The following is a 12,349-nucleotide window of genomic DNA, read 5'->3' as shown; positions in this document are numbered from 1 at the left end:
AGCTGGTGGCAGCCACCGCGGCCTCCGGGCCAGGGGCTGGTGCGGGTGGAGGGGCGCCTGCGGGCCCCGCCAAAGTCTTTGTGAAGATCAAGGCTTCCCACGCGCTCAAAAAGAAGATACTGCGTTTCCGTTCGGGTTCTCTCAAGGTCATGACTACAGTGTGAGTTTAGAGGTTTGCTTGGGATCCCCCTTCATGGCCTCTGCACCACCACACCCCCACTCACTGATCCTTCTACACCTCCTTTCCAAAGACCACCATTCTCTCTGCTTCCAAAGACCCTTCTTCACTGCCCCATCCACTGCAGTCTTGGTTGAAAAGGCTCCTCCTCCACCACAGGGAGGAGTCCTGTTTGACCCAGTTGAGCTGCGGACTCTGCAGCCCTTGGGCTAGAAAGTTCCCTTTCTGTGGGCCTCACTTTCTCCATCTGTACTATGGGTGTACTGTGGTATACAGAAGGGGTAATTCAGTTTGAATTTCCCCATTTTAGTTTAGACAGTTAGTCCGTTTTTCCTCTTCGTTTCTCTCACTGAGCCCTCTTATTCCTCGTTTCCATGCCCAGTTATGGCCCCCTTCCACATCCTTGAACCCTTAGGATATCCCCTTAGCACCCTGATCAGAGACGCTGTGGCTCACCCAGAGGGTGCTTGCAGAGTGCCCTGAAAAGGGAAGGAGCACTGACTTTGGGGTTTTGAGGGTCAAGTAGGAGTTGGTAACACCAGGAGAGAAAGACTCTTTCACCTCCCTCCCTGGACAGATATGAGGATTGGGAGGTGGAAGAGGGAAAGGAAGATGGCTTCTGTCTCGTGGCACCCCCTGTGAGAGGGAGTGGGGGGAGCCCAGGATGACCCTCAGTTGTTCCAATCCAGTATTTTTTCCTTTTAAAAAAAAAAAATTACTGTATTTATTATGACGATGGTGACTCCCCAGTGCACAGGGGGGCCAGAATCTGTGTGTTTCTCTAACCTCTTTGTAAATAAATGCACAGTGTTACATAAATGGTGGCGGACTTTCCTTTTGTGGTTAAATGGACTTTTCCTTTGGACTAATAGTTATTGAGCAACTGCTGTTTGCTTTGGGTATGGTAGTGTGAGAACCAGATGTCAAATCCTAGCTCAGGTCTCAATACCATTTTTTTTTTAACCATTGAATATTTTATATCAATGAATCTAATCCTAGGTTGAGTTTTGTTTGGTCATAAATATGGTTTCATAAAATGGAAATAATAAAAAGCAAAATGTTTAGAAACAAATAATATAGGTAAAGTGACAGCCCCAAATGCCTTCTCTCAGAAGTCATAATCAGTTTGATGTACATCCTTGTATGTTTTTCTTTATGTGTTTGCATACATGTATGAATCCTAGTAGCTATATAAATATATGTGACTCTACATATGCATGAAGTGAAAGTCGCTCAGTCGTGTCTGACTCTTTGCAACCCCATGGATGTATAGTCCATACAATTCTCCAGGCCAGAATATTGGAGTGGGTACATCCCCTTCTCCAGGGGACCTTCCCAACCCAGGGGCCGAACCCAGGTCTCCCTCATTGCAGGTGGATTCTTTACCAGCTGAGCCACCAGGAAAGCCCATATATATTAATATACATACCAGTACTCTTGCCTGGAAAATCCCATGGACGGAGGAGCCTGGTAGGCTGCAGTCCATGGGGTCGATAAGAGTCGGACACGACTGAGCGACTTCACTTTCACTTTCATGCATTGGAGGAGGAAATGGCAACCCACTCCAGTGTTCTTGCCTGGAGAATCCCAGGGATGGTGGGGCCTGGTGGGCTGCGGTCTATGGGGTCGCACAGAGTGGGACACGACTGAAGTGACTTAGCAGCAGCAGCAGTTATACTCTATACAGCTAAAACTGTTTACATAAGTTGAGCCGTATGTATACATTGTTTATCAAATTTTGATCTGTGCCTGGAGATTTCTATATGGGAACGGTTTTAATTAGTTGAATTTCTTTGAGGATGTAGTACTGTTTAGCTTTTCTGTTTATTTGTTTATGCTTTTCTATTTCTTCATATGTCAGTTTTACTAGGTTGTATTCTAGGAATTTTTTCATCTCATCTAAATTTAGGTGACATATTTTCCTGTCACTGTAGTAGCTGCGTATGATTCCATGATCTAACCTGGTCAGCTCCTCAATTCTTTCTATTTTGGACTTTAGTGCAGTTGTATCTTTGTATGTGCCTCTTTGTGCATATCCATATTTCTGTAGGATCCTAGAAATAGACTTGCTTGGTCATTACAGTACAATCATTTGAAATATTAATTGACATAGTCACAATTCCTTCCACTGAGACTGCCCTCAGTTGACATTTCCAACAGTAATTTCTGAGATGCCCATTTGTTTTTCACCCCTTCACCAAACAAGAGATGCTATTAATCGTTTTCATTTTGCCAATCTGGGGGGGAAAATGATGTTTTTATTTTAATTAGCATGTCTCCCTACTTTTATACAACACATTTTGTATGCTTGTTGAAAGTTAAGTCGCTCAGTCGTGTCCGACTCTTTGCGGCCCCGTGGACTGTAGCCCATCAGGCTCCTCCATCCATGGGATTCTCCAGGCAGGAATACTGGAGTGGGTTGCCATTTCCTTCTCCAGGGGATCTTCCTGACCCAAGGATCGAACCCAGGTCTCCCGCATTAAAGGCAGATGCTTTAACCTCTGAGCCACCAGGGAGGCTGACCCACTTGTAATTCTCTGAATTGCCTGTTCACACCTTTTGCCCATTTTTCTTTTGGGTAAGCCCAATAAAATCCCATGGATGGAGGAGCCTGGTAGGCTGCAATCCATGGGGTCGCTAAGAATAGGACTTCACTTTTACTTTTCACTTTCATGCATTGGAGAAGGAAATGATAACCCACTCCAGTGTTCTGCCTGGAGAATCCCAGGGACGGGAGCCTAGTGGGCTGCCATCTATGGGGTCGCACAGAGTCGGACACGACTGAAGCGACTTAGCAGCAGCAGCAGCAGCAGCAGCAGCAGCAATAATTATACTAACTGCATGGATGGGTAAATAGAGACTCAGAGAGGGGCTATTACCCTGGTCACAAAGCAAGAGGGAGCCAGGACTAGGATCCAATCTCCACCTGACTCCACAGTCTGAAGAATGGGTATTTTTGTTGCCGCTTTGACCCTTGTGACTACATGGCTACATGGGTGCATCCACCTCTCTGTTGCTTTGACTTCTGAGAGAGTAAGGTCTGCTGTACTGAGTTGTATGTCCAGGGCCCACTAAGGCAATTTGGATATGCTGCTGCTGCTAAGTCGCTTCAGTCATGTCCGACTCTGTGCAACCCCAGAGATGGCAGCCCACCAGGCTCCCCGGTCCCTGGGATTCTCCAGGCAAGAACACTGGAGTGGGTTGCCATTGCCTTCTCCAAGGCCTGAAAGTGAAAAGTGAAAGTGAAGTCACTCAGTTGTGTCTGATTTCCAGCGACCCCATGGACTGCAGCCTACCAGGCTCCTCTGTCCATGGGATTTTCCAGGCAAGAGTACTGGAGTGGGTTGCCATTGCCTTCTCCACAATTTGGATATAGTAAGGAACAAAACAGAAAAAAAGTCCTTGCCCCATGGAGCTTCCCTTCTGGTAGGTGTGAGTTGTAGTGGTGGTGTGTGTGTGGATTAAAAGATACTTCCTTCAACAGTAACGGTTTATTTTTTGCTTTGTTTTGATTTTTTTGCCTTTTTTTTTTTTGGCTGTGCCATGAGATTTGCAGGATCTTATTTCTCTGACCAGAGAACTGGGGCATTGCACTGAAAGCGCCATCTAAAATCACTAGACCACCAGGGAACTCACAAAGTTATTTTTTAAAGTTTCCGGGAAAAGTCATTGCTTCTCAGGCCCTTGGGAATATTTCTCCCATCTCTGTTTCATAAAAAGAGCAAGTAAAGCTGAAAGGGGGAACGGACTTGTCTAAGGATACACAGATCACTCAGTGGTCAAGATGGTTGAAGTGCAGATGGCTGACCTTTCTTCCTTTTTAAGCTTTTAGTGCTTAATCATAAAAAAATAACAACTAACACTCTGTGAGCACTTACTATATGCCAGACTATTCTCAGTGACTCATTTAATTCTCACATTCTCACGGAGGTGGATATGATGCTTATACCCATTAAAAACACATATTTATTTATTTGGCTGTGCTGGGTCTTAGTTGTGACACTTGGTACCTTTAGTTGCAGCATGTGGAATTTAGTTCCCTGACCAGGGATCGAACCCAGGGCCCCCCTGCATTGGAAGCATGGAGTCTTAGCCACTGGACCACCAGGGAAGTCCCTCTTACGTCCATTTTGATGGAGAAACCGAGGCACAGCTCTCTGGAGTCACTTACCAGAAACCAAGAAGTAGCAAAGCCAGAGCTTTAAGTTAGACTGCTTACGAGTCCACATTGTTAGCCATTGCCCCATCAGCCTATTTCTGTAGGGATTATCTCTAGACAGATACACAAGGAACTGCTCACAGGGATGGAGGCTGAGCTGGTGGCCGGCAGGAGAGGATGCTGACATAATAAATACATAAATTCTGTAATTTTTAAAAGGTGATAAGGACTGCGAGGGGAAAACAGCAGAGATGAAGGAATGGGGAGGAATGGGGAGGCAGAGGAGTTTTTAAGTAGACTGATCCGGGGGGTGCTCTAATTGAGAGGGTGAGTTTGAACAGAGACCTGAAGGAGGTGGAGAGTCGAGGCTTGTGGATCTCTTGGGAAAGAACCTCCCAGGCGGAGAGGTCAGCCAGTGCTGAAGCCCAAACAGTGCCTGGTATGTTGGCAAAATAGTTGGGAGTCCAGCATGTCTGGAGCAGTGAGAGACGGGGGAGAATGGGGCCTGGGGAGGGTACGGGGGAGGTGAGGGCAGAAGATGGTCTGGGACCACTGCATCACGTGGGGTCTCATGGGCCACGGTGAGGAATTTGGTTTTTATTCCTCCAGAGAGATGAGAGCCATGGGAGAATTCAGAGCCGAAGAGGAACTTAGATGTTTGGGGTGTGGGAGGAGGGGGTTAACAGCTCTATTGAAACATAATTCACTACCATAAAATTCTCCCATATAAAATATGGGACTCAGTGGTTTTTGTTTAAATTGTTTCCCCCTTGTGATGAGAGCTTTTAAGATGGACTCTCTTAGCACCTTTCAAACATGCAACACAGGATTATTAATTATACTGACCATGTTGTACTTTATATCCCATGACTGACTTGTTTGACAACTAGAAATTCGCTTTTGACTCTCTTCACCCATTTTGCTCATCCCCCAACCCCTCAGGCAACCATCAATCTGTTCTGTGTCTACAAGCTTTTTGTTTTTAGATTCCATATGTAAATGAGACCCCATGGCATTTGTCTTTTTCTGTCTGACTTATGTCATCTGTTGTCCGTCCATGTTGTCACAAATGGCAAGATTTCCCTCTTTTTTATGCCTGAATAATATTCCATTATATTCACATTTTCTTTATTCATTCCCATCAGTGGACACTTAGATTGCTTCCACAGTCTTGGCTATTGTAACAAATGCTGCAATGAACACAGGGCTGAATGTATCCTTTTCAATTACTGTTTTCATTTTCTTTAGATAAATGCCCAGAAGTGGAATTGCTGGACCATATGTTAGTTCTGTTTGTTTGAGGAAACTCCATACTGTTTGTCCATCCTGGCTACACCAGCTTACATTCCTAGGAATAGTGCCCGAGGGTTCCTTTTTCTTGACATCCTTGAATGACAACTGTCATTCTTTTTTTGATGATGGCCTTTCTGATAAATGTGAGGTGATATCTCATTGTGGCTTTGAGTTGCCTTTCCCTGGTGTTTAGTGATGTTGAGCGCCTTTTCATGAACCTGTTGGCCATCTGAATGTCTTATTTGGAAAAATGTCTATTCAGATCCTCTGCCCATTTTTTAAATCAGATTTCCCTTTTGCTTTTGACTTGTATGAGTTCTTTATATATTTTGGATATTAGTTCTTTATGTATGCTGGATGTTAATCCCTTATCTTGTACATGGTTAGCAATGTGCCCCATTCAGTAAGTTGCCCTTTCATTTTGTTGATGATTTCCTGTGCAGAAACTCTTAATTTGATATAGTCCCACATTTATTTTTGCTTTTAGTGTCAAATCCAAGAAATAAAATCTCCACATCTGATGTCAAAACATACTGCTTATGTTTTCTCCTAGGACTTTTGTGGTTTCAGTTCTTAGGTTCAAGTATTTAATTCATTTGAGTTAATTTTTGCACAAGGTGTAAGATAGGGGTCCAGTTTCATTCTTCTGCATGTGGCTGTTGAGTTTTCAGAACACCATTTTTTGAAGAGACGGTCTTTTCTCTATTGTGTATCCTTGGCTCCTTTATTATAAATTAATTGCCCATGTATGTGTCAGTTTATTTCTGGGCTCCCTATTCTAGTTTGTTGACCTATGTGTCTGTTTTTATGCCAGTACCATACCGTTTTAATTACCATAGCATTGTAATGTAGTATGAAATAGGGCACATGATGCCTCCAGCTTTGTATTTCTTTCTCAAAATTGCTGTGGCTATTTAGGGTCTTTCCTGATCTCATACACATTGCAGAATTGTTTGGTCTATTTCTGTGAAAAATGCCACTGGAATTTTGATAGGGATTGCACTCAATCTCTCAATTGCTTTGGATAGTATGGACAGCTTAACAATATTAATTCTTCCAGTCCATGAACACAGGATGTCTTTTCATTTATTTCTGTCTTCTTCAATGTCTTTTATCAAGGTTTTATCAATGGCTTTTATTATAGTCACAGAGTTGTCCTGTGATTATATTACCACCACAGTAAATTTCAAAACATTTCCATCACTCCAGGTAGAAACTCTGCATCCCTTATCTGTCATCCTACAGTCTCCCCAGCCTGTGGGGATCCACTTTTGTAGATCTATTTTTATCCTTATAGAGTGGCCTGTTCTGGAAATACATGTGGAATCACACAATATATAGTCTTTTGTAACTGTGTATTTCACTTAGCATAATGTTTCAAAGTTTATCCATGTTGTAGCACATGTCAGTACTGCATTTCTTTTTATTGCCAAATGATGTTCCACTGTTTGAATAGACCACATATAGTTTATCCACTTATCAGTTGATGAACATTTGGGTTGTTTCCACTTTGGGGCTTTTGTGAATAATGCTGCTAGGAACATTCAAATACAGAGTGTTTGTGTGACTACCTGCTTTCATTTCTCCTAGGTAGATACATAATAGAGGAATTGCCGGGTCATCAGGTAACTCTGTTATCTTTTGAGGAACTGCCAGAGTATTTTCTAAAATGGCAGCATCGTTTTACATCCCCACGGGCAGTGTATGAGAGTGTCAGTTTCTCCATATTTTCACTAGCACTTGCTACGGTTATCTTGGGACTTTGTTTTAAACAGGGTCCCTCTGGCTGCTCTGTGCCGAACAGGCTGAGGGAGACAGAGATATTAATAGAAGCTGGAGACCCAGTGAGTAGGGACTATAATTGTTCAAGCTGCAGGGCATGGTGCCTGGACCAGAATGGGGGCAGCAGAGGAGGTGAGAAGTGACTGGATTGTGGACAGACTTTGAAGATGGAGTTAATGGGACTTGTTGCTAGAGCAGTTGTGGGGTGTGAGAAAAGGAGGCGGGGAATCAAGATTGACCCATCAACTGAGATGAATAAGACTGGTAGGAAAGGGTTTGGCAGGTGGAATCAGGAGCTCAGTTTTGGGCAACTGAGTTTGAGATACTGCACATTCATATGGAACGTCCGGTAGGGACTGGGTATTCCATGCTAGATTTACTCTTGGAAGTCATCGTACGTTTCCTTAATAATTCAAGTCAGAATTGAATCTGCAATCCAGGGTCTCAGTTTCTCCCTCCAGAAAAAGGGGTCAGGAGTACCACTGCCATGAAGCTGGGGAATTCCTCTGCAGCACAGGGCAGGGTTGCACATCTGGAAACCAAGGTAATGCGTAGAGTGAAAAGGTCCACAACCGGGAAGAGAAATGGAGGTTACGCTTGGTTCAGACAGCGTCCGCCTGTCCATCTCCCCGCCCCCAGCCTCTGGCTGCCATTAGAGACAGGGAGGGAAGATTGGGTCGTCACCCTGTCTTTCCCCGCTCTGAGCCGTGTTTCCTCCTTGGGGGCTGCCCGGGCCAAAACTGCTGATGGAAAGCAGCTGCGGGAGGCGCCGAGGTTAGGCGTAAACCCAGGCCCCTCCCCGGCGCCGGCCGACCCCGCTAAGGGAGGGGGACGGGGGCGCCCTAACTCCCCTCCGCTCTTCCGCAGCCGGGCCCGGGGCCCTGGCACGTCCGGCGCGCCTGATGCTTTCCAGATGTGAGCCTAGTTCCCCTCCCCCCTCCAACCTGGCCCTGCTGCTCCCGCGCGATAGAGGTTTGGGGAGCCAGGGTCCGATATCCCGCTATCAAACTGGGGACCCAGGCCCGTATCCCCTGCCGGCCGGTCCTGCTTCCCTGTTCAGGCGGTAAAAACCGAATTGGGATGGAATGACTGCAGTAAAGACGCTTCTCTCCCAGACCTCCACGTCTCTCCGGGGCTCGGCCTCCGCCCCTCCCGCAGCTGGCTCGGGAGGCGAAGTCGGGAGCTGGTCCCATGACCCGCCCCTCGCGGCAAACCACACCCGGGACACGCCCCCCCAAAGACACGCCCCGAACACGCCCCTCCTAACCCCCGCCCCGAACTTCCACGCCCCTTCGGCGGCCCAGAGGTCTTGCCTCTGGGACGCGCCTCTGCAGACCCCGCCTCTGCGATCCGGTCCCCAGCGGAAGGCGCTGTCGGTCTTGTCTGTCTCTCTACCCGCTTCTGTCTGTGTCTCGGTGTCCCTGTTTCTCAGTCACTGTTTCTGACTACTTTTCTGTCTGCGTGTCTCTCCTGTACCCTGCACTTCTCAATCTCTGCAACCCTCTGCCTGTCTCTGTCTCTCTTAGTCCCTAGGTGTCCATCTCTCCAAATTTCCGTCTCCGTGTCCCTATCTCTGCCTCTGTCTCTCCCGGCATCTCTCTCTGAATTTCTGTGTCCAGTCCATCTTCAGTGAGCTTTCTCTAGCTCCCTCCACCTTTCTGTGTCTCTCCCACCTCTAATTCCCAGTTTGCCAGCGGGGGCGCTTTGCCCTCGGGTTTCTACCTCCTACGGCTTTGGCGCCGGCGGGGTGGGCGGTTCGGCGGACCGCGGGCGCCCCCGTGTGTCCAGCAGGGAGCTGCCAGGAGACGACTGCGGGCTGAGTGTGCAGCGCCCACAAGAGTGTGTTCAGGGCAGGACACTATGGGCGTCCGTGGGTGATACTCGCTCTGTGAGTGTGTACTACTCTGAGATCGCGCGTGACGTCCAGAGGTTGTGCGTAGCTGTGTGACCTTGTGAGATTTTCTCTGACAACCAGAAACTGGGCGTGACTGTGAAATCGTATTCAGTTCAGTCGCTCAGTCGTGTCCAACTCTTTGTGACCCCATGGACTGCAGCACGCCAGGCCTCCCTGTCCATCGCCAACTCCCGGAGTTTATTCAAACCCATGTCCATTGAGTTGGTGATACCATCCAACCATCTCATCCTCTGTTGTCCCCTTCTCCTGCCTTCAATCTTTCCCCGCATCAGGGTCTTTTCAAATGAGTCAGTTCTTCAAATCGTGTTACACTGAGACATTGTGTGTGACCATTTACGTGAGTGACTGAGATGACATATCGGTGACTGCGTGTGACACCATGAGTTTGGGTGTCTCTGAGACACTATTTGGGGGACTGTGACATCGAGAGACCATGTGTGAGCAAGTGGTCGTGTGTGACAGTGTGCAATATGGTGAGGATGGGAGAATTGTGTGTGTCCACGGGGAGATGGTGTGTGAGAGAGGGCAAGAATGAATGAGAATGGCCCACCAAGTAATGGTGTGAGAAGCAGTGTGAGAGACCTGTGGGGAGGGAAGCTGAGTGTGAATGACCTTGTGAGTGTGCGACAAGGATGTGTCAGCCACAGTGATGACGTGTGAGATGCTGGGTGTGCCTGTGTGTAACACAAATCGTGTGGGACCCTGAGAGACTGGCAGAGTGTCATGACAGTGCATTAGAGAATGTGCAACTGTCCAGGGCGCTCAGGTGAGCATGCAAGAGAAAGCTCATGGGTGTTAAGTTGTGACACCGGGAGGCTTCGGTATGAAGGCAGCACCTGTGTGTGATACAGATTGTGTGAGGCTCAGCAAGGCATCTTGAGAGGTGGTGTGTGGAACTGTGTATGTGTGTGTCTACACTTGACGCTCAGAGGTTGTCCCTCTGACTGTGGTTGTGTAGGATGTGACTGGTGGTGATGGGCCTCTCAGAGAGATCGTGAGGGACCGTGTGACATTTCGAGAGGTTGAGTGGCTGTGGCGCCGCAGAAGGTTAGGGTGGTTCAGGAGACTGTACACAGCATCATGTGACACAGCGAAGAGTTGTGCATCTCTGCGAGGGACTGTGAGTGTGATTCTGTGTGCTGAGAGGGGATCATCTGGGATGGGGTGATACGGAGATTGTGGGTGTGACAGGGTGGCAGAGCGTATGTAATGGAGTGTGAGGCTGTGTGGGACCCACAGGAGAGATTTGGATGACTGTGGGATAAATGCGGCAGAGCAGGGGGGCCCATCCCAAGACACTTTTCCTGTGAGTGTGTGTGTGTACACAGACTGTGAGTGTGACAGAGACAGAGACAGAGATTGAAAAGGGAGACTGACACAGAGAGAAAGCGAGAGAGACACAGACACACAAAGACAAAGAGAGAGATGGACAGATGTAACGAGAGGACCCAGAGAGACAGGAAGCGAGGGTGATGGGTATGCTGGTGGTGGTAGCAGGAGGAGGCGGGTCCTCAGGGGCTGTGCCCCAGGAGAGGGGGCGGGGCAGAACTGAGGTGGGTACCCAGACGCTGTGCCTCTGCCACCCGCCGGCCTTCCCAGCCCTGAGCAGCAACAGGTAGGAGGCTATGGTCCTGAACCCTGACAGCTGGTCCCTCTGCCTGGGAATGAATGAATGCGTGAGTGAATGAGTGACTTTATCCTTGCTCGTCTCTGCCAGCCTGTCTTTCCCTGTCTCTCCGTGTGCCCCCCTCTGTCCTCTTTCATCACTCTGGGTCCCCTCCTGCTCCTCCACTTCCTTCTGTCCGTTCCCTGCCCTTTCTGTCCTCTCTCCCCTCTATCACTGTCCCTGCCTCTAGTGCTGCATTTGCCCTTCTGTCTACCCTCTCCCATCCCCGTCACTCCATCTCTTCCTAAGCCTTCCATCACCCCTTCTCTCTCCTCCCTCTGTCCTTTCATCCGCTCTGTGCTTCTCTCTCCCATATCACTCTGTCTCTGTCCTCACACCTCTCTCTCCCTGTCTCTACTCCCTCCATCACTCCGTCCCTCCCGCCTGTCTCTCCATCTTTCTCTCCCTCAGTCTCTTTATCCCCCCTCCCCCTCCCCATCTCTCTCTGTTTGTCCCTGTCGCCATCCTCCCTGTCCTTCTCCCAGTCCTGGCTGTGTTGCCCCCCTCTCCAGCCCTTTCTCTGGCTGCTAATGAGCAGAGGAGCCTTTGAGGTGGCCAGGGTTGGGATGGGGGGCTCCCCGAGGGGGGCTGAGGGGGCAGCTGCTGCTAAGGCCCTAATGAGGCCCCCTCTGTGCCCCTCCCGCCGTGATCTTAATTCCTTCTTCTCCCTGGAGCCACTGCTAATTGGCCTGGGGAGGGCCCCCTCCTGGTTCTTGCGCTCTCCCCGGGAGGTGAGGACACCTGGATCTCTGGATCCAACACCTGTGTTCCTGTCCTTCTGTCCCTCCCTCCACCTGCCTCTCGGCCTCCCATCTGTGCTTCCCCCCGCCTTCCCTCTCTTCCCTGTGTTCCTTCCTTCACCTGCCTCTAGGTACCCTATCTGTGCACCCCTCCAAGCCTTCTCTTGGCCCTCTAGTCCCTGTTCATTGGTCCCTCTTTCGGCCGGCTTCTTGGTCCCCCATCTACGCAGATCTCCATCTCTCCCCTTTTCTTCTGTTTTCCTGTCTCTTCCTCCACTCTGGGCACCGCATCGGTGAGCCCTTCCACGCACGCCGCTATTACTGGGTTCCACCACCACCGCCAACCCTATCTAGGGACCCACCTTTGCCCTAGCCTACTCCTTCGCCCCCACTCCCACCGGCTTTTAACCTTTCCCTGCCGCAGCCATGTCCAACAACATGGCCAAGATCGCGGAGGCCCGGAAGACCGTTGAGCAGCTGAAGCTGGAGGTGAACATCGACCGCATGAAGGTGCTGGGTCGGGGTGGGGAGGAAGGCCGCGGGCTTCGGGGCTGGAGTCTGGACTGGTCAGACTTGGGAGTGGAGCCGGGAGCCCGGGTGGAAAGATCCCCTTCGG

The 12,349-nt window shown here is 49.1% G+C and overlaps 2 protein-coding genes across 2 annotated transcripts in view; both read left to right on the top strand.

Moving 5' to 3' along the window:
- Positions 1-12,141, top strand: part of DACT3 (dishevelled-binding antagonist of beta-catenin 3) — a 20,663-nt gene extending 8,522 nt beyond the window's left edge. The window contains exons 5-8 of the mRNA XM_010852710.1: positions 8,280-8,327; positions 9,099-9,234; positions 11,910-12,026; positions 12,088-12,141. Coding sequence (XP_010851012.1) covers positions 8,280-8,327; positions 9,099-9,234; positions 11,910-12,026; positions 12,088-12,141 — 355 coding nt within the window. The remainder of the gene's footprint in view (positions 1-8,279; positions 8,328-9,098; positions 9,235-11,909; positions 12,027-12,087) is intronic.
- A 16-nt stretch (positions 12,142-12,157) lies between these two features.
- Positions 12,158-12,349, top strand: part of GNG8 (guanine nucleotide binding protein (G protein), gamma 8) — a 566-nt gene continuing 374 nt past the window's right edge. The window contains exon 1 of the mRNA XM_010852639.1: positions 12,158-12,243. Within this exon, the coding sequence (XP_010850941.1) occupies positions 12,160-12,243 (84 nt within the window). The 5' untranslated portion in view covers positions 12,158-12,159. The remainder of the gene's footprint in view (positions 12,244-12,349) is intronic.

This window comes from Bison bison, unplaced genomic scaffold (genome assembly GCF_000754665.1).
Source record: "Bison bison bison isolate TAMUID 2011002044 unplaced genomic scaffold, Bison_UMD1.0 scf7180017864313, whole genome shotgun sequence".
Lineage (NCBI taxonomy): Eukaryota > Metazoa > Chordata > Mammalia > Artiodactyla > Bovidae > Bison > Bison bison.
The sequence above is the reverse complement of the archived record's forward strand: the minus strand, read 5'-3'. Positions and strand labels throughout refer to the sequence as shown.